Below are 22,719 nucleotides of genomic sequence, written 5' to 3' on the forward strand. Positions count from 1 at the left end.
CACTAAAGGCCCTCATAGTCGGTGAAATTTACAGTTATGTGCAAAAAGCACATAAGCAAGGTTAATGTTAATATATGACATTATGTCTGTATGAAGGTATGTGTAACCCTACTACGAGTGTTAATGGCAGTGGTTAGTGCTTCTCAGAACACCTTTCTGGCTGGTAGAGGATGGCCTTCTGTTTGCCTTTCTTGCCCAATCTTTCCCAGACTCTGTCCCTACTTAAAAAGTTAAGAAAAGTGATAGGTGCAGTAGCTTGCTGAAAACTCATCAGGCAGTGCACCCAGATCTGTAACATGCTTGCCTCTCCCTGCTCTGGTCACTCAGGCCTGATAAGGAGAAAAGTGTTCTCCACTCTCTGCAACATCTTGTACCTTCTAGTAGCTGGTAAAAGAAAGCAACTGAAATCTCAGTGCAGCGGTTAGCACAAGCTGCACTGCTGAGCCGGGGCTGGCACGGCTCAAGAGGTGATGTGGGTGCTGAATCCCCCGTGCATGGGTGAGGAAACCAGCGCCTGCCACATGGCTTGCTTTCTCACTATTTATCACGGTGAGGGCTGAGACAGATTTCTGTGCTCTGTTACCTAAGAAGAGAAGTCTTACACTGGGTAACCAGTGACACAGAAAGAGCAGTGTTATGGTGAGGTGCAGAGAGAAAGGGTGTTGAAGTAGGAGAGGCTCCTTCTGCAATAGAAGTATGTGCAGGAGAAGACCGGATGGGGTTGTTATTTGGAGCCGGAATGTATTGGTGATGTTTCAGTAGGAATGAGGGAGATCCCTGTATTTTTGTTAGGTCTGGAAAAGAAACATTTTGCTGATTTACTACCAGCTATTACCACAAATCAATGTCTTAGGAAAATAAAGCTGCTGGCCACCCTATTTTATGGGATGTTATACCAGGTTGTATGTTCTTGCATGTGTTTGTCTGGTTCATGGTAAAGGCCTTGGTTACTTTTCATGAAGGTTTTCATGGAATATTTATAGGGAAGTCAGTCATCAGAGCAAAATGTTTTCAGAACAGAATAGAACAGGTGCTCAAAAGTTATAAATGTGACTTTATAACTGGCTAACCTTTTATTTGTTTACTGCTTCTAAAAAGGACAGCAGCTGATATTTTGTTGTAACCCCTGAGCTCAGGAACTGTTGGCAGATCTGAGTTTTTCTTTATGGGTCCAACTTGGACCTCAGAACTGTAACGAAGTATGGGAGTTTGCTTTGGTTTGCCTTGCAAAAATGGGTAGGTGTCAAGAAACTCTGTCATGCCTAGAGCAATGGGACTGCTGTCCCCCGTCTGTGTGGACTCAAAGAAGAGTGGAAGTATGCTGAAAGTGTTTTATCATCCTTTGCATCCAGAAGTATGAAGTCACAGATGTGAGTTGTGCTTAAGAAATAAGCGTTTAGACTCCTCATGGCTGTTTCTTGCAAAAAAAAAAAATAATCTTTGTATCATGTTGCAGTACTGAGAGGGCTTGTTTTGTAAGGATCTTATGTTCCAGCAGGTTAATGAAGTTTGGAGTGGCCTAAAGTTTCTAAAAAAAACAATGTCAACCTGCCTTTCTAGCATTATTAGGACATTTTTCTGTGTTTGTATAGGTTTTTAATGATAAAGGAAATTTTGTTCTTAGAAAACATTGTTAAAGCTGTCAATTTGTGTATTTTCAACTTCTCAAGGGTAAAAAGGAGGTTAGAGGTTATCTTTAATCAAGTTAGTTTATTTTCAGTGTCTTATTCTTAATTCAGTTGAGTTAGCATGATCAGAACTAAGCCTTTCTTGGCCCAGTAAATATGGCAAGATTTTATTTTGAAAGGTGTGGAGTGAAGAATATGGGAGATTTCCCTAATAATTTGATTGTTATATGTTCTCTTGTGCTTTTTCAATGTGTTTTTTGCTAAAGATCATGAAAGTGTAAATCACTTTTTTCCACAAAAAGAAAAATAGAGGACTCCAGATGATCCTGCCACTGGTACTAAACAAAAATAATGCAATTGCACTGGAGTTTTACCTTCACCTGCTCTGATTGCATGCTGTGTAATACTGTGTGGAGCAAGTGCAATGATAATCCAAATAGATAAAATTAAGTTTAAAGGTTTTTAAAGTAAAGGTTTTAAGTAAATATGCTGGAAAGTGCCTATGAAAATAGCTGAGTAATATTATTCCATGCAACACAGGTGAGCTGTGTACATGCTACAGTGTTAACACAGTATTTGTCTCAATAACAGCATCACAAAGAGTCACATTAGAGTCACAAAACTTAGCTTTGAAGATTACTTAGTATTCACATTTGTCATAAACTCTGCTTTATTTTGCAGTTTGTTTACTTGCATTTCAGTAAATGTAAGAAATATCCTTCCAGGTTTGTGCTAAACCAGATAAAAAAGAGCTCTTGTACATCAGAATTGTTCAGTACTCTTTGATCTCTATTATTATTTACAAGAGAGGTCTGTCTTCAGCCTGAAAGCTTCTTTTTCTATTCCCCCCCAACTTCTGCCTCCTGTACCGTCTTTGCCTCTCATTACTTTGCAGAGCTGTGGTTTTTGTGGGTGTTTGTAGTACCGAAATGGTAACGAAATGAGATTTTTTTTCTGCTTCATCCTCTGAAAAGAGACAAAGACCTCTCTTGTAGAGCAATTCCATGAAATGTGCATGAGTACTGGAATAAAATTTTAGCAATATTTCAAATGTATTTAAAAAAACCCAACAAACAACCATAAACAATTCAAATGGGGTAAAAATGGAAAATTAGTCAGTAAATTGAGTTAATAATGTTCAAAAAAGTAACACTTGGCAGAAAGAGGATACATTCAGAGAATGTCTAGTGGGTGAGAAGTAAGAAATGCAGAATAAAACTGCTGAAATAATACATGCCTTGATTTGTAGCAGTAGGTGGGTTGAATGTTTAATAAGCAGAGGTCAACGATAGAGCAACTAACATCTTGGTTATTTGTGGGTTTACTGGCTGCATCACAACAAGAAATGTTGGTTAACAGATGACTGCAGAGAACAGACATAAGAACCCTGTCAAGCTTTGCTAATGAGCATGTATTGGTATATGTGTATAGGAAAACACAGTAAGCTGTAGGTCATTTGATACAGATGCTGATTCGCCCCAATCAAACAAGTCACTGCCTGGGTGCAGTTCTCTTTCGTGGAAGAGGTAGGATATACATGCATGGTTCTTCTCTCTTGTTTCTGATGGTGACTGCTGCCTTTTAATGGGGTTAGTTATATGCTACATGTGTCTTACGTTCATTTAATTTTTGTATGCGCATGGTTAATCCATGGAAGACCTTATCAGGTTATAAGTGTGTAGCAAGACAATGAAATAACTTTTTAGTTTCAGAAAATAAACTTAAAACCTGATTGTAGGTTATGTTGTCCCAGCTTTGAACCAATTTTTTTCATATTGAAAAATCATACTGAATTTTTAATATGCTAATAGACCTGAAAATCCCATATATCAGCAAAAAGATTCTTTTTGGCGGCACCTATCAGCAAAATACAAGTTTAAAATTTTATGCGGCATATGGATGATTGATGAGGCACTTTGTGTCATCAGTGTGCAAGGAAACATATGGCAAAGTCTTGGCAGTGTTATGGCAGGTTTCAGGGTAGCGTATCTTCTGCTGTGCCCAGCAACTTACGAAGTCCAAATACGGATGGCCTAATTGTATGTCTAACACTAGGGAATTAATATGGTTGTTTTTCTGTAAGTTTCCTTTCCTTTTCTAGTAGGGCAATCATCTGGATTCTTGGAAGGTTAAAAGAGAGCTTAAAAATTCTTTCCACACATTCAGGGGTATGTTTGGGGTGAATGCTGTGCAGTTTTATAGCTTGTCTTACCCTCTGAACTATGTTGTTGCTAGAGGGTGTTCAGACCTAGAATTTTTAAACCTTTTCTTATTGTTAAATGTCAGAAAAATGTCAGTATTTCTTCAGTTTGTGTAACTGAATCTGGCTCGCTTTACTTCAGTCAATCCTGGACACTTACATGTCTTTCTAGATTTTGAGTCATCAGTCTTGATTAGTGATCATTGGCCTTGCTGAGGAGATACAAAACGTGGATCAAGCTGAATTTCCGACTTTTTTTAATAAAAGGGAAGGGGTGAGTAATAATACTAATTTTTCATAGTGTTTTCTGTAAAGGGATTCAAATGACAAACGATTGTGGCCCATTTCACTAAGCCTAATGCTGTTCTGGGTTTAACAGTGCTTTCTTGCAGAAAATGGGCCTAGAAACAGCAATGTTTCTTGCTGGGAGTATTTTTAGCGAAGAAAAGGGAACTGCAGTATTACAGGAGTAAAAGAAAGCAGACTGGAGAGTGGACACTACAAAAGACCTATACTGGAGTTCTGTTATAGGTTGGGGACTGTAGAAAAATGAGAGGAAATTTGGGGAGAGTCTTAATCAAGAACAGTTTTTGTAAGTCAAGTGCTTGATCAACAAAATCTCAAATTTTACTTCGGGGCTGGGTAAGTTTTAAGAAAAAATACCCAAACCAAAACACCACCCCTTGTATTCAGTAAGGCCAGAAATGTCAATGTGATCTTGACAGTGAAGCACCTTGCCTGCCCTGAGGTATCCCATGGGAACACATTTCTTCTTCCCTTTGGCAAGTTGGAATAAATCTAATTTGGCTCTCCCTTTGGCAAGTTGGAATAAATCTGATTTTGCTCTGTAAATTCATATTTCTTCAGTAAAATGCATCACTCTGGTAACTAGACAGTTTTTTTTTAATTTTATTTTTTATAGTATTTGATTTACGGTCATACTGATTTTTTCAGGTTATAACTCATGGTGTTTCAGATGTGTGTCAGAGTCCCCAGCTCTACTTCCTTCTTCCTAGCAAGTATTGTTTCAGTCCATTCACAGGGCTGGGAGGAGTGGAGACAACCGTTCATTACAGTGTCAGCTGTGGAGGGAGGGAGGGGAAAAAAGCTTATTTCTAAATATAATGTAAATTAATCTCACTGTGCAGGACATATTAAGCATATGTAATTTCTGTCTGAAGACATCTGTGTATAAAGAATCAAGAGCAAATATAGCCAGTAGGTGACCTGGTGAATGGCTACATGGCAAAATTGTATAAAGAATAAACTTTTATCTCTGATAACCTGGCACTTTGGAGAGAGGGAAGCACAGTCAAACTGATGCAGAAATGACATCAACTATTTCTTACTTGTATAAAGCAAAAAAAGAAAAAGTGCCATAAGACTGTGGGGTAGGCCAGAAATAATTTCTGCTCTATGAAATAGCTGTTATTATGATGGCTTTCAGCTACAAACTCTATAATTTCAGCTGCAACAGAGGATGAAAATTGATGCTAATGGAGAGGAATAATTTTTTTTAATCAAGTGTGCAAGATGGCCTCGATTACCAAGGGAAATATAAAGTCTGTCTTCCAACTACTAGTAATTACCACAGGGTTTTAAAGTTGTGCTCCTCTGTTAAGTATCATTCATTTTAAGTTGTGTGTATTTCTGCTTTTTTCAGTAAATAAGCCAGGGAAAATCAGCTAACTAGTAATTTAGTCAAATTGTCCAATTTGTTGTATACTGTCAGACAGTACAGATCTTAAATATCCACTATAATACGATACAGCACAGCAACTAAATTATTTTATGTTTTGTCTTAATATCTTGAGTGAACAACTGGAAAAGTATTAGATACAGAAAAAACTTAATTTTGCACAACTACAATGTTATGGACCATGTCTGTGTTGCATTCGGTCTGGTAGCATTTTGTATGGGTATAGGCGTGAAGGCAGGAGGGAGCAGGACTCTTGAACAGTACAGGAGGTTGTCAGGACCAGAGTGGAAGGCAGAAGGTTGTTCCTGTCTGCTGTGGGTGCTGGAGCAGCTTACAGCTCAGGGCAGATGCTGGAGTGGCTGTAAAAGACCTAAGTTTTTCCACAGCCTCACAACTGCAAAACTGTCAAGTCTCCTCCTGGATCTGACCTTGGCATGTTGTGCAGAGAGGACAGGGGTCCTTCAGGTTTCTCCTGGAAGAACCTAGTAGGGACTGGGGCTGGCCTTCTAAATGAAGCAAAGCTGAGCCACATCTGTGATGTGAAAAGTCACATCTTAATAATCACATCTCCTTAACAGCACCAGCACGCCTGCGTATGAATTGCAGGTGCATGTGGGCAAAGTCAGACAAAACAGAAGCATTTGTCTGGACGTACATATGAGGCTACCAACAGAAGTGGCTACAGGCTTTTTACAAATAAACATTGCTACTTAAAAACGAATCTTGAACATACTTGTTCCTTGTGTTAAGACTGCTATTTACAATTAGATTCAGCACAGCAGTCAGGGAAGCTGAAGTCAGTTGCTGTGTTGCTCGACATCCCCTTGTGTAAGAAGTACCACTATTGCATCCCTTCAGTCATTTCTTGACATACAGGTTCAAAATGGCCCTTTTCTTTATAAAACAAATTACAAAAGCTGTTCCTCTTCTACTAAGGAAGATGAAGAACAGAGAGATGGGCTGTTCAGAAAAATTGCCTACTTTGCTTGCATCACAGGCCCTGTAGTGTTTCAGTAATGACATCAGATTTGCTCTCTGAGGATTGTCATGGATTAACCCTACCCAGTTAGCAACTAAGTACCTGTCTCTGTGTGATGGGGAGGAGAATCAGGGAAAAAAGTAAAACACGTGGTGTGCGATAAGAGCAATTTAATAATTGAAATAAATAAAAAAAAATAATGAAAAGGAGACAGGAGTAAGATCCAAGGGAAAAATCCCAGTGATGCATAATACAATTGCTCACCACCTGCTGACTGATGCCCAGCCAGTCCCTAAGCAGCCATTGGCAGGCCGTAGCCAAATTCCTCCAGTTTATATACAGAGCATGACATTCCATGGTATGGAATATCCCTTTGGCTAGTTTGGGTCAGCTGTCCTGGCTTCTTGTGCACCTCCTCACTGGCATAGCATGGGAAACCTGAAAAATCCTTGATTTAGAGTAAGCATTACTCAGCAACAACAAAAACATTAGTGTGTTGTCAACGTTATTTTCATACTAAATCCAAAACCCAGCATTGTACCAGCTACTAAGAACAAAATTAACTCCATCCCAGCTGAAACCTGGACAGGGGAACTGGCACAAAGCCTGGTGTAAGAAAGGCCACATGTTTTACCAGATGTGATACTTGGTTGGCAAAGGAGATGTAGGATCCAGTACTTCTGTTAATGATGATGTGGACATCCAATGTTTTTACCTCTTCTGTATCTATTTCCTTAATTTCAATTTCCTGCATATAAAACCATCATGGGGGTCACGTAAAGTCCTTGGGTTTAAAAATTTTCGGTTATATTTTTTCAGTAAGCTTGTTCCATAGGCGCTGTGATTTAAAAAGTTAATAACTGAAAAGATTTATATTCCTTTTATGATTACAGAAGTAAATGTGGATATTCCTAGCTTACGTTCCAAAGGTAATGCTATACAGTGGTCACATTTTCTTGAAATGGGAACAGTCCAAGGTCCTGATGTTGCAGATGTAAATTCTTTAAACTTTTTTCCTTCCAAGGAGCTTAAAGAGTTTCAGGGTCTTTGAGGACATTGGTTTTAAATTAGAGGCAAGGAATTCAACAAGTCAAGTGTACTTCAAAATAAGCAGGTTTAGTTATTTCCTTGATTTGCTGAAATGATCATGGTGGCTGTTGGAAGGACTGTAATTTATTGAAAGGGAGAAAATTATTGTTCGTGCCCAGAAATTCTGTCCATTTAACAAGATAGTAACTACAAAAAGTGAGGTGGGAGAAAGTGGCAGTGGGTATGAAGAACTGGAGAATTATCAGCCCAGCACTTTCTTATCTCCGTTCGGATAGGTATATCTGAGAGAAACAATATATCCAAGACTTTAGCATGATGCAGTTACTTTAGAATCTGCTTACAGACAGTAGATTTATAAAATACTGAGGACAAGAGTACCATCACAAATGGAATTACGTTAATGGTCATTTCCCGTAGTAATTTTGACATTACAAATACCATCGTATCACACAAGTTAGGCTTGCTGTAAGAAAAGTTTTGTGTTTTAATTATGTTTTCTTATATTACATGATACATGTTTTCTAACTACACTCCATCTTCACAACTTCACTTCATGGTAGCTGCTGCCAGTGGATTGTGTAGGCAGGTGTTGGCCTTGGACTAGTCCTAGGCAATACTGCAACAAAAGTCAATGACTTACCTGTTCCTGCAAGGAAATCTTACGTTTACTTTCAGGGACTAAGCTGCTATGCATAACTAGCTTTTTCCCTAAAATGTTTTCGACGTTGTAACTGTACACTTTCTTGTGAACAGAAACATGTAGACAAGTATCACACTCTAAAGGACTTGCAATATAATTTACATCTATGCTGAAATGCTCTACAGGTAACTACTTTGTACTGGGCAAATTCATGCTTGATGTAGTTCAGTTGGGCTGAGTTTGGTGACCAGAGCTCCATACTTATAAATATTTTACATAATTATACTTCTAAATAAATACTTATGGTGTAAGTAGGAACGTGTGAATGAGAACTCTTAAGAATAGGAGTGAGAAACATTACCTTAAAATTAAGCTCACTTGTTTTATGAAGGAAAAAATTGTTTGGTATATAGCAAACCTTGTTTCAAGGTAGTTCTCTTGCAGCAGACACTTCATCTTGGATATAAAATGTTAGGTTGCACATGTGCACAAACGAAAAATGAAAGAAATGTTAAAACAAAAAATGAAATTATTGCCCAGTCTTTTTTAACTGGAGGGCAGTTGTTATTTTATCACTGAATTCTGAAGTTGGTAGCTAGAATGTTAGGAAAGATTGGATTTGGTTTCAGGAAGTTTACTTCTTGTTTTTGTTTTGTGGCTTTTTTTTCTCTATACAGGCAATTCTGTCAGTCTGATGACTATACTTTTTAAACTTAAGAGTACTTGATAGCTAGCTATCATAGGTTGCCAAAAATGTTTCCAGTGAACTGCTTTTTGAGTGAGGTTTTTCTTTCAAAAGTGTTAAGTTCTGCAGAAAACACCTTCTTCAAAATACCTCAGAAAATAATAAAAAAGAGAGAGTTTGAGGGTTAGGAATGTAATAATCCTGGTTTTTCAACAAGAGAGGTTTTTTCTGTTTACCGTATTGACAGAACCTGTGACTTTCAGTTGCTTTTAATGGAAAGTTTTAATGGCTAAAGCCCAGTTTCTAATCTTTTTCATTGCTTCCTGCTTTGCTTTTTTTTTTTTTTTTTTTTTTTTTTTTTTTTGTTTGTTTGTTTTTTATGAAGAGGGCTGCCAGCTCCTTCCCTGTAACACTGTGTGAAGCGTGAGTGGGGTACGCAGAGGCTTTCTGCTGGGAAGGCTGGCTGGATCCTGAGAACCCCTGTCTGGATGGGAAGGAAACCAGCAAGCAAAGGAAGGCAGGCTGTGAGGAGGAGGGTTTTGCTAGAGTGTGGACCTTGTTTTGATTCAATTACGTGCTAATTAGTGTTAACAAAAAGGTAAGATGAATGTCATGCCCAGCTAATGGATTGGGTTCCATGAGTTAATTGACAAAGAGCACTATTTCTTCTTTTTTTTATTTTAATGACTGCATAGCACATGCATTCATTTTAGGTAATAGTCTCTGGTTTCTATGGGGATCGTCCTTCTGCTTGTTAAAGGTACTATTAAGAATCTTTCACGTTATTTGAGTTATTGCTAAGAGCTAGTATTTTAAAACTATCTCAGCTGTAGATGCCTACATCAATACTTTGTGTCTGGCAACGAAATCTGAGGAGGGTACAACTTGGAATAGGAGCAAAAATTTTTTTTGCTTGTTTGAATCAGGCTAATGCAGCCTGATAACATTTCATGCTCAGAGAGTGTTACTCCTTGCAGGTACAGTGAACTTGAAACACCATAAAGGCTAGAAGAACATCTGGGCAGCATGCTGTGTTGGACTGTTGTATTTACTTTCTCAATGTACTTCTGTGCAGCTTCATGTACTGTGTGGCTGCTTATCTGTGATATTTCTCTCAATTAAAAATAATGTAGGGGATGACTGGAAACAGCTGTCCTTCTATCTGAGCACAGTGGAATTGCTATGTGGCAAGGAGGATAAAATGAACTCGGTTTGACCTTGTTTAGCAGGCTTTAAGCGTGTTTGTTTCTAACGTGAAAAGAGCTGCTACTCATGCAGTGGATACCTTTAGTATTTCCTCTTCCTCATATTACTTGGAGAAATTTTCAGAGGCACAGACAAGCTGAATACTTATCTCCTGCTCGTTTAGTCTGTGTACTGAGAAGGTTGTCAACTAATGTCAGGTCTAGTAAGGGTTTTACATAAACATAGCTTGTTGTCTGAGAAGACCAAAGATACACTTCTTAAATGAAAAACAATTAATCTTTTGCTTTTAATGATGGAATTCTGTGCAGCCAGTATGGGATATGCTTTGTCACATGTGATTGTTTGTATGTGACACTCATGTCCCAGGCAGTATTGACTTACAGGAAACTTCCCAGCTGCTAGTTCACTCCAACTTCCCTGGATGCCTCCTAGCTTCCCAGTCCTGTTACAAAGTTTGAATCCAAGGTTGTAGCCCAAGAGATGTTATCCAGCAGAAACACCTCAGAACCTAACCCATGGTAGAAAGTGACAGCTTTTCCCCACCAGGAGTATGTGCAACAGCCTAGTACAGTTCTAAGCCAAGGAAGATACTGGTGTTAGACTAGTGTCTTTCACGGGTTGGACAGTGAATGACTAATACGTACAGAACATAAAAGTGCCTCTAGATATTGTGAAAAGACTCAGAGTGTAATTGCTATAATGCTTGTTGAATTACTTTGTTGCCTGGAACGTTGTTATCCTTTTCCAAGGAAAGGAGTTGCTGGGGAAAGGTGAGTAGCAATGAAATGGGAAATGTATACAGTTTTGTTCTGAAGCTTCTTAATATTTAATGCTGTGCAAAGTTTCTGGTGTAATTTTTTCTCTGAGTGGGTAATTTTGAGATGTATGAAGGGAAATACTTGATTTGAAGGCATCAGTAGAAAGATCTACCAGTCTATGTTGAAGCTGATCTGGTTCATCAGAGGAGCTTATTAGTACACAAGTTACTGATAGTTGCAAGTGGAAAAAGAATGTTTCCCTGAGGAATATCCACTCACTAATTTTCCACTGTTCCAAGTGGATATTTCTGTCTGCTTATCCTTTTTTTCCCCCTTCAGGCTCTGACTTTGTCTCTCTAAAGAGTTCTTCCTCATCTTAGAACCTTTCGGTTTTTTTTTTTTTTAATGCTTCATTCTTTCCACTTGCATGTAGTATCAGTCAGCTGATGTATAAATGACAATATGACATAATTTGTAGAAGCATTTCAACAGCTGAGAGTCTGGAGTCTTGAATGAAGTTCCTCTGTAGGACCCTGAAGAATAGTTCAGAAGTTCTCTAGCAGCTTCTCTTCTGAAGTATTTATGAAAAACCCTCTGATTTATTTTATTTTTACATTCTTCATTTATATTAATTCTAATGGAGGTGAAACTTGCTTTGGAAGTAAGGTTATAAAATCAATGCAATTCAAACCAGATGAAAGATTTAAATTAGACAAAACCAAACCCAACCAAACAAAACCCCCCAGCTTCTCCCCTACTCCAGGGCATTGTAATAATGTATCATTACTATGTGAGAAATACTTTAATAACTGGAGAGTTAGAGATATTTTTGAATGCAAGTGGTTTGACTGAGTATCTCCTAGCAACTTACGAAGCTTTAAATACAACTGATTGAATACTGCCTGTGGAAAATATCATCAAGCCCAAAGCACCCGCCAAAACCAGATGATGATTCCATTCTTCAAAACACATCAGACAGTAAATAGGTAACTCAATATTTTTTCACCTACCTAAAAGGAATTTGCATAAGACACATGACGCAATATATAGAAAATTGAATTCCAAGTGACATTCAAGTACCGCAGACCTAAGTAGTACATCTGTGAGGTAGATTTTAAAGTTAATGCTGCATTATTACAGACGGTGCACTGTTTTATCAAGAAGCTAAACTTGACTTTCTGGTATTTCTTGGTACTTGTCATTTGGTATACATGTTGGCCATATGATCAATAATACGATCTTGCTAGCATTTTATGTGGGCAGCCTTGGGAAAACACTACTTGGCAAATAAAAGCTTAGGTTTTTTTAATTGGTTAGAGGAAAAATCAAGCTGAAGACTGGTAGTGTTAACGGAGGAAAGTGGCAGGGACTGCAGGTGATTTTTTTGTAACTCTTATCAGGAGCTTAAGATGCTGTTTTCTCTCACTGTGTATATTTGTAGGTACCCTACAAAAACACTAACAGATCTGACTGGCTCACAAATCAATTACACTTCAACTCAAAAGAGCTTCTGGTAAGTGTCAACAATAAATAGTATCAACAACATGTGGTTGTTGATATAGTCTGCAGTAACAACAACATAACATTTTTTGGAGGTAGGAAGCTGAACTCTACTTTGCATGCTGTCCAGCTGCAGCAGAGTAAACGGAGTGGTCTTGTCAAGAAATATTTTTATGTTGGTAGCTATGCTTTGGTTGATCTGGAGGTACTGCACAGTATGTCTTCAGAAGAAATAAAATAAAGGAGAATGACATTTTATTAAGATCATACTGGCCTTTACCATGTAGTTAATGCTAGTGCAAAACAACTAGCTCACACATGAGTTAGGCACCCAGCACAGCTGCGTAATTTGGTTAATGCTGAGAATTTTATTAATTCACTAATACCTGTTATTCAGGGCAATTTTTGTGTGGTACACAGTGAACTGGATAACAAAGAATGATGGTGGTATCTCTTCAGTATGAAAATTTAAACATAGTTTAATCAAGTCTCATGCACTGAGCTCTTACATTTTATTCTTATCTTGATTTGCTGTCTGGTAAGATGATTTAATGACTGTCTATCGCTTAGTGTCTTATGGAAAGAGAGGTATTTAATAAATGACATTAGAATTGATTAGCTAGGGCAGGGGTCCTCGAACTTTTTAAACAGGGGCCAGTGCGTGTATGAAGTGGCAGGCAGCCATCTGCGGCTGCTTGGTTCCCCCCCCAACCCCCGGCGGGGGGGGTTCTGTAAATACCGGGGGCCGGATTGAGGACCCTGGGGGGCCGTATCTGGCCTGCAGGCTGTAGTTTGAGGACTCCTGAGCTAGGGGATAGTATAATCAAGAGATATGTGCTCCACTAGAATTTTTTCTCCATTAAAACCACTGTGAAGAACTACTAGGGGAAGTTTGTAATGTATGTTCGCTTTCATTTCTTTGTCAGATCATTTCATAAAAGAATGAATGCTTTCTGAAAATAACTCTGATGCCTTGTAAGTCTAAAAAGAATACTCGTGAAACCTCCAAGAAAACTTTCCATGTTTTTGTGCTGGTTTTATTTTTATGCGAGAAACATTTAGCTGAAACATTAGGAATGTTTCAGTTGGGCAGCTTGCTTAGAAATAGATGATCTGCGTGTATCCTTAAAAAGTGTGCTTCTAACTTGCTCTGGTTGCCTTGAACATTCATCTGCTGCCTTCCAGTTTTAACACACTTTGAAAGTTTATATTTCCTATCGCTTTCAGTGTCCAAAGGTGGTGCTAAAATGTTCCAGTGTTAGGTGCTGGAGCCTGAGCCAAAAGGGTGCCTGCGGAGACACGGGTGGCAAGCCAGGACCGGGTTACATGATGTAGAATGTGTGTGCTAGCAGAGATCCTCCTGCCTTCTTAGCTCTGCACTGTCTCCATGTGCTTGGGTGCCACAGCAAGTGTCTGCCACAGTGTTTGATCAGTGTAAGTCTGTTGCCTCTTGGGCATCACCTGCCCTGGGAGGGTGAAGCCAGAGCCAAGAAGATGGAACAGGGAAGCCTCAATGGGCTGTCTGCTTCTCAGTGCCCTCTCCCTCCTTAAGATCACTCCCCTTTGCCCATGCAGACACAGGGGAAAGGGACTTTCAGTTTGAGCAGACCAAGGCAGACCAACAAAGAGCTGTTGCTGAGATAGCCTGTGGTGTACTTCCACGTATGTCAGGTCCATGGAGCTCACTCTACTCCAGGCAGTTTGCAGTAAGTGATTAAGTAGAGGTGTGATTTTCACTGCCAGCTGTTGTGGGCAGACCTGTCTTTGGGAGGGACTTGCACTTGGACAAGGAAGCATTTCTGCGGTCATAAAGTGAATGCCTACATTTCCCTCACCTATAGTATTGTCTTTAACTAGTATTAATTGGAAGTGGCAAAAGTTCTGACAATTGTGGGTGTTTTATGACTTTCAAGATAAGACTTTAATATTCAGTTAATCTTCATTTTTGCTCAGTTCTGTTAAGCCTTTTTTTCCCTACTAGCACTTCTTTTTTTTAAAAAAAATATAAACCCCAAACATTTTGCTAAAGACAGTTTTTTAAAGAGAAAAAGAATCCTATATTCTGAGTGTGAGTTTTCTGGCACCTTGGTATACATTAGAAGGGGCCCAGAGCTGCATGCAGTAAAAACAGATGGCTGCATTTACTCTTGTGCTGTTGCTGTGTGAGTTAAAATCATAGGGAAATTTGTGATGGAAAATTTGTTTCTGTGATAGGATATTTCTTTCTGAGATCTGGCTAGAATAAGCTACAACAATAGAGGAAAAATACTGTCGTAGCTAATGCTGGTTTCTCTCTGTACTTCTGTTTCACTGCCATCCATTCACCCTATTTGTAACATATGTTTAGGGCTTGAATATCCAAAACAGTGGGTTGCATTCTGTGTGTACTTTTGTAAAGTTATGTGAATAGAGTCTTTTTTTTTTTCCTGTCCCATTTGTGTAATTACATGTTATTATGTATATATAGAATCTCTTGGGGAAAAAAAAAAACAAAACCAAAAGACAAATTTCTTCTGGATGTGGCTTCACACAGGCCTGTCTGTGCCAACGAAGTGGCCAGTGGAAAGAAGAGCAAGCTGTTGTGATTCATGTACACACAAAGACAAACTGATTAAACCCATTTATTTATATTTATGTTTTATTTACACTTATATTTGCTTACAGTATTTTTTAATCTTTAAAAAAAGTTATGGAGCCAACATAAGCATCTAAAGACATTGTTTGGATATCCTGCTTAGGCATTTGCCTCTGAAATTCCCGAATTCATTCATTCCTCTAAGCTGGGAGGAGGTAGTTGGGAAGTAGTTGTTTCCAGTCATCTGATTTATAAAGCCACTAGCCATTACAGACTTTCTGAGTAGTGTGATGGTTCAAATCAGTGACTTCTGGCACAAAGAAGTATTTGAATTGCAGTACTGGGGAACATTCAGATCTGTTAAAATTGTTGTTGTGTTTTGGGGCTGGTTGTTTCTTTGCTTGTTTGGGGGGTTTTGTTTATTTTTTTGCTTTGTTTAGCCTTCCTATCTCTGTTTGCAGGTAACATCATGGTGCTGTGGTCAACTTGCAGAACATCGGTACTTAAATCTGTAACAAACCGATTCATTAAGAATTTGGCCTGCTCGGGGATCTGTGCCAGCCTAGTCTGTGTGCCTTTTGACATTGCTCTTAGTGCCAGTCCACACTGCTGCTGGTGGATCTATACGATGCTGTTCTGCAGAATTGCCAAGTTCCTGCACAAAGTCTTCTGCTCAGTGACCATCCTTAGTTTTCCAGCCATTGCTCTTGACAGGTAAGAGAGCAAATGTGCCTATATCCCTGGTTTTTCTTTCTTCTTTCTCCCTTTGAAACCATTTTCTCCCTTTCATATTGGTCTTGCTCTTGTTCCAGTGCTCTGCTCACAATGTACAGCTTCTTTCTAGAATTTATTGGGATTTATATTCTTCTCTAACATTAAAAGCCTTTATTTTTCAGTTTACTCTGGTATCTCTGGACATTTAAAGGACTTCGAGTCAATAGATCTGTCTTCAGAGAAGTTTTTGTCCTTTCTTTCTTCCCATTAGTAATTTTTGTTGAGTAATGGAATTTGAAAGCAGACAACTTTAGACTACAGACAAGGTGCACTTTTTTAACTGTGGAAGTTTAACTGTGGAAGCCATTGCCTGTTAGAAGAATTTACCAATGCCTGAGGTAGATTGTCTGTCAGTTTCAAATTTCAAATGTAGATTTGTTTAAAAAAACCCCAAACAATATTAATACAGCCAGAATGAATTCAGAGAGGTTTTGTACACAGATAAGTCTAAACCAAAAGTGGCCCTTTGGACTGTCTTAAGTTTTTGGATTCCATTAATTTTGCTTATTGTCATTAGTGGTCACTGATCCCACCTAAATGCACAGCTCTATCATCTGGACAGTAACTAAGTCAGATCTTTTTAGAGAAGTGTAGATACTGGTTTAATACAGTAAAACAGTGGATTTATACAAGTTAGATAAAATTGTTAGTCTGTTATTGTGTCTCACCACAGAATAAAAGAAACTGTATACCTAATAAAGTGATATGTCCCTTACTTTAGTGTTAATGTCTTGATAAATGCAGTATCACCATCTGTAATGCAGGCCAGTGTTGCTGCTGGAACAGCATATAATTTCCCCTTCACCCGTAAAATTTGTGATTTTCCTCACAAAAAGTGCAAGTGGTTACTGATAATAATGATAAGTGTAAAAGGATAGGTCTCTCGTGAAAATTCGGTGAGCTTAAGTCTACACTAGTAAGCAGACAATGAATCAGTGCCTGAAATTTGAAGTGCATGTCAGAGATGCACTTTTTTTTTTGGTACTCACAGAATGTTCAGTGTTTGACTACTCTTTTGCTTAGGGCCCTGCCAACCAGAACTTGTACAAAACAAAACCCCATTGTACTTCCAGTAGATGCATACATGTAATTGTGACCAACAGCTTTTTCCAAATATCCAGAGAAAAAAAAATCTTATCATAAAGCAGCTTTTCAAATTAACTATGGGTCTGGCCTTTCAATGTGACATACCTATACCTCCATCATGTTTTGTGAAGTGTTGTGCTGTGTGCAGTATACTGTCCAGTTTACAAGAAAATGATGAAATCTTCAAAATAGTGTTCATACACATCAGCCAAAGTGATATAGTCCCAATTACTGAAAGAATTGTTCACCACTAATAATATGATCCTGAAGTTTGAATAGTCAGCTTTTTTTCTACAGACAGACCTGCAAAGGCAGGCCTTTGGGTGGGTTTTTTTCTCTCATAAGCAGGTAGTCATTTGGCAACCCAGTTAGAAATTTGGGGCGTTATGGTCAGACAGCTCCTGAGAGGCTTCTCATAAGCAGTATGCTCATTGTAGACTTCACCCTTTGCATTGTATCAGTTGCAATTTTGTAATTTTTTTTTTTTTTTTTGACAGGTACTACTCTGTTTTGTACCCTCTGGAAAGAAAAATATCTGATGCAAAATCCCGAGACCTAGTTATCTATATCTGGGCCCACGCAATAGTGGCCAGCATTCCAGTATTTGCTGTGACCAATGTTTCTGATATTTATGCCATGTCCACATGTTCTGAATCCTGGAGTTACTCCCTTGGCCACCTGATATACGTCATTATCTATAACATCACCACTGTGATTGTACCAGTGGCTGTGGTATTCCTCTTTATGATCCTTATTCGCAGGGCACTGAGTGCCAGCCAGAAGAAAAAGGTCATCATAGCTGCATTAAGGACCCCTCAGAATACAATTTCTATTCCTTATGCGTCCCAGCGAGAAGCTGAGCTTCATGCCATGCTGCTTTCCATGGTTATGATATTTATTTTCTGCAGTGTTCCCTATGTGACTTTGGTGATTTATCGCACCATACTCAATATTTCAGACATTTCAGTCTTCTTGCTTCTCACTGCCATTTGGTTGCCCAAGGTCTCTTTGCTGGCCAATCCTTTGTTATTTTTAACTGTTAACAAATCGGTACGGAAGTGCTTAGTGGGGACAATAGTACAGCTGCACCGAAGGTATAGCAGGAGAAACATTGTCAACTCGGGTGGTGTTACAGATACTAATCTGGAGCCCAGTGTCCGTTCAGGGAGCCAGCTTCTGGAGATGTTTCATATCGGGCAACAACAGATCTTCAAGCCAATGGAAGATGAGGAGAATGAGACCAAGTCCATTGGCTCTGGTGACTTTCAACGGAAAGAAATTCCCACCACCAGTTTAGAGGTAGGAGAGACTTTGGTTCACAAATTTATACCACAGACGACTGCAGACTCCACACCACAGGTGGTGCCAGTTGTGCCCACAGAAACTGATACGGTAAATGACAAGTATTCCATGCAGTTTGGTTTTGGGCCCTTTGAGCTGCCTCCACAGTGGCTCTCAGAAAACCGAAACAGTAAGAAGCGGCTCCTGCCTCCTTTGGGGAATACCCCCGAAGAGCTAATCCAGACAAAACAGCCTAAGTGTAAAGCAGAAAGAAAAATCAGCAGAAACAATAAAGTCAGTATCTTTCCCAAGGTGGATTCCTAGTAAGAGCAGGAGCTTTAAGTGACAGAGGAAGGTCCCCTTCTATTATTTGTGTGATCCCATGGATCTTTGTTACGCTGAAATTTGTTACAGGCTGATTTTTTTTGTCCCAAATATAATTTAAACAAACAAAAGGGAAGCGTATATACAAGTGTTCCTTATTAATATTTTTTCATGAAAATAATGTATCAAAAGATGGTGTTTCCTAGTTTTATGTGTGCAATTCCTACAATGATACCTGCCTGATTAACTTTCAAAAAGTATATATGGCTTTGGGGACACTTTTTATGGCTGAAATATGGAAATATGGCAGTCAGTTTGCTGGGCAGCCTCAAGTTATATTAAAACACACTGTGGGTATCAAAGTAACTTTAGTTAGTGGGGACAAGTGTAGGGCTGTAGGGAGTAGAAGACATGCAAAATGGGTAAGTCCTGACCACTTTTAGATAGACACAGCAGGGTTCTGCACATTTCATTAATGAAGTAAGATGGACTATTTATTAAGTACATCTATTTTCTGTTAAGATCATTTCTTAAATCAGTGTTAAAAATAAAACTTGCTGGGCTTTTTACACAAATTAGTTAGCAAGTATCTGCCAAACATCTAAAGTTTTTTAAAAGCTAAAACCACTGGTTTTTGGCTTAAACTTCCACAAAGCCAAGGATACCCAAATCATCGTGTGTCAAACACAAGAAAGATGTTTTTTTAAAAAAACATATATTCTTGTAGTTTTAAGTAAAAACTGGATTGGAGACCATACAGGACAAATCCTGACTCCAGTAAACAAGTATGTATGTGCCAAGGGCATAAATAGAACACTTTGATCCTGTGATAAAGAGCATATACAAATGTCTCAACAGTGTAATGTGTGTATTGTGTAACTAACCAAGCAGTCAACCTTAAAATAGACTCATCTGCTGGTGCACTTTGCTGTTTTCTTATGGGAAAGCTAGCAAAAGAAAGAAATGGGTCAGAAATCCTGGTAGCCTTGTACTGAACTGCTGAGTGAGAAACCTGATAACAGACCCCAAAAGGCAAGATTTATTAATGCTGTTGCTCACTATTGTCAGAGGTAGGGTTTCCCTTCTACCGTCACAGATGTAGATACCAACCATCCTACTTCACTTTTCTCACAGAGTAGACCAGCCGGTATATGAACATGAGACTTTCAGATCTGGTGCCTGACTCCTGAGTGAATCAGTGATGCCGTCCCTGGTATGAGCACACCAGCCTTTCTATGAGTTCAGGCATTGTACTGCAGCTTGCTCCTCTGCGTCATCATGGGCATATTGTCTCGTTTGTCCTGAGTGTGAATTTTAAATTACATTGGTCTGTTAGATGACCTGAAACTACTGTAACCCTGGCATTTTAATCCTTGTTCAGTTAGCTGCAAGTAGTCTTTCCTTCTTCCTTATCTGCATTCACTGTAGTCTCTGTGGGTAGTTTCTTAAAAGCACAATCTAGTAACATCTATGTACTCCTTGTGGTTCCTCCCGTGCTTTAGCCCTTTGGTATATGCTGAACCTGTATCTGTAGTTAACTTCTGTGTATGAAAGTAGTTTTCTCTGAAGCATACTTTTAAAAGGACAAGGAGAAGAATCTTGCCAAGTTGCCAGTAACTTACTGAATCCAACTGGTTAATGTTCAAAGTGAGAAAAAATTCTTCTGAAGCAGAATTTGGAGATGTACCTGTTCTTCCTTTGTCATGTTTGGATGTGGCTTTGAGCAACGTGGTCTAGTGGAAGGTGTCCCTGCCCATGGCAGGGGGTTGGTACTAGATGATCTTTAAGGTCCCTACCAACCCAAACCATCCTATGATTCTATGTTTGAAGAACATCAGCAGCTTCTGATGGCTCCAAGGTGGTAGATTTCTACAAGGCATTAAAAGCAAATGTTTTAATAAAAATGTATTTAAAAGTTTATAAATTACTGTGTAAACTCTGTTTTTATCCATTTCCTCTTTAGTTTAAGTGTACTTGGTGCTAGTTCAAGAACTCAGCTTGGGAGTGAGGAGCAGTCTTCAGTGGGTCCACACGGGTGGTGGGAACCCCAGCCACCATGGTCCTTAGATACAAAGATGAGAAGGCAGACATAGCTTGCCTGAAATCAGAGAGAAGAAATATTCCAGGAAAAGATGTTCCTTCTGTGGCAGAGGTAGAGTAGTACCATAGCAGACACGTTACGTGTTGATAAAAAATAATGGTTTTTTTCCCAAAGTTACTGAAAGAACAGATGTTATTCATAAATTCTGAAAACCTCAAAAACAAAGTAGGAGCTAGAGTTTCCTTAAGAATTTTGATAAAATTTAATATTTATGGCCCACTTACATGTAGATACTGGTCAAAGTCTCTGTGATTAATGAATGTGGATAAATGGTGACTCAGATCTGAACTCCTTTGAGGAAAGCAAACTTAGTTTTGTCCTTTTCAAATCTCATGTTGAATGAAATGCCAATGATAAATTCAAAAAGCCAGATCGCATAGAATTTAGTTCTATCATGTCTGGAAAGCAAAGGGTTTGTAATGTTTTTTGACTGTTGAGACAAATATTTTTTTTTAAAGAGGACACATGTAAAAACTTGCTTTTTTTTTTTTTTTTTAGCAGATTGTATCTGAAGACATTGAAACCTTTCACCAAGAAATTAACTAAGGTGGTTTTCCATATATGAACAATTATTTGGGAATGTTTATTTTAGTCCCTCTTCCAACACTTTATCCACGTGAATGTTTGAGGGAAGTAAGAAAAAAAACCAACCACAAAAGCCCATCTTTGCATAGCAAAAATAATCTCTGTAAAATTCGTAGTACAGGCTCTGTGCTAGAACTGTCATCAGAAAACAGTAATTCAGGAATCTCTTTATGCAAAATGGAATATTTGACTTCATCTAAGACAGTGGTAACTTCCATTACTGCTGTCTGTTGACTTGTTCAAATGATTTCTACTGGGCAAACTGTTCTCCAGCATCCAAAATGAAAAAAAAAATCTCAAGACTTTTCTTCTTTATCATCACCTTAAACATCAGCAAAAGTGGTGTGTGTTTGGGTTTTTTTAGATGGTTGTTTTTAACCACCACAGGTGTTGGTAAGATAATTTTTTCTTTCCAGATTATTGATAAAAGAAAGTAAAAGTACAAAGTAAAGCTATGGGAAATGAAGAAGTGAAAGCCTGGGGTAATTCAGCCTGTGCAAATAGATTTAAAAGCTAAATCTTACTATTGGAGGAAAACTTGCAGGAAAGTTAAAACTCATTATTCAGGCACTTATGGAAGAAAAATAGAAAATGGAGCTCCTATTAAAGGAAGAAATCCTTTAAAAAGGGTGAAAATACTATTATGGAGACAATGCCAATTTACTGTTCCTAGACATCCTCAAGAAATCATGTAAAAATATATATAAAAATTAAAAGAAGAAAAAACCCCACAGTCCTTCAGCACCAAATAATGCTTTATTTGTTGGCTACTTGGCAACAGTATATTTTGCACAATAGGATAAGCTTCCAGACAAAAGCAGTTGTTTTCTACAAACTCTCCAAGTATTCTACTCTGTAACAGATCTAATTGTTATTAAGCTGCGGTAATTTAATGAATGCATTTGTTCTGGTTTTAAAAATACACATACAGATAATACTTTGCAGAAAAGGCTGGCGGGATTTCTGTAGTGAGTTTTCTTCTATTCTGCTCCCTGTTTCCTGGGAAAATATTCCTGTATCAGTGGTGAGGAAGGTCAGGCTGTCTTTCCAGATCCATAGAACTGGGACTTGGCAGCTCATTCCAGCTAAACAGGAGCTGTCCCATAAGTTGCTGTGAAGGTAACCAGCTCTGGAAGTGATTATACATCCGACAGAACTCAGGTAGTTCCTCTCATTCATGTCACCTGACCTTGCATTGCATAACTTGATAAAGAATGTAAACATAAAAAAAGCAAAATCCCTGCCTTCTAATCTTATTTGATATGTTACTGTGTCATTGTGTTAACCTACGTAGGAGTCTGTATGAGATTATGGTTTTAGGATTTTTTTCTTTTTTGGGGCCATAAAGGACTCGCCCCTTGAAAAAGATATGGTTGAAGTCATTACTTTCAAACTTAAAACATTCTTACCTCTTCAAAAGACTGCTTATTTTAGTTGAAGTGACTTTCTATGTGCAACATAGGGATATTAGCAGGATTTCTAAATGAGTTATAATGGTGTCTTTAACCAACAAACTGGGACCACAAGGTTAGTCACTGCAATGTTTAGTAATCTGTAATTCAAGGACAGTTTAGGAAAACACAACGCAACACAAAAAAACACATCTTGCAGAAAATTGCAGAACTCCAGATGCAAATGCTTGCACTCA

The 22,719-nt window shown here is 38.5% G+C and overlaps 1 protein-coding gene across 2 annotated transcripts in view; it reads left to right on the forward strand.

Annotated features, from left to right (window-relative positions):
- Positions 1-20,303, forward strand: part of GPR176 (G protein-coupled receptor 176) — a 36,620-nt gene extending 16,317 nt beyond the window's left edge. The window contains exons 2-4 of one of the 2 annotated variants that reach the window (XM_040601866.1): positions 12,287-12,358; positions 15,382-15,634; positions 17,278-20,303. In XM_040601866.1, coding sequence (XP_040457800.1) covers positions 15,390-15,634; positions 17,278-18,385 — 1,353 coding nt within the window. In that variant the 5' untranslated portion in view covers positions 12,287-12,358; positions 15,382-15,389 and the 3' untranslated portion in view covers positions 18,386-20,303. The remainder of the gene's footprint in view (positions 1-12,286; positions 12,359-15,381; positions 15,635-17,277) is intronic. The other variant, XM_040601865.1, reaches the window with a different exon arrangement.
- Positions 20,304-22,719: the final 2,416 nt, after the last annotated feature.

This window comes from Falco naumanni, chromosome 7 (genome assembly GCF_017639655.2).
Source record: "Falco naumanni isolate bFalNau1 chromosome 7, bFalNau1.pat, whole genome shotgun sequence".
NCBI lineage: Eukaryota > Metazoa > Chordata > Aves > Falconiformes > Falconidae > Falco > Falco naumanni.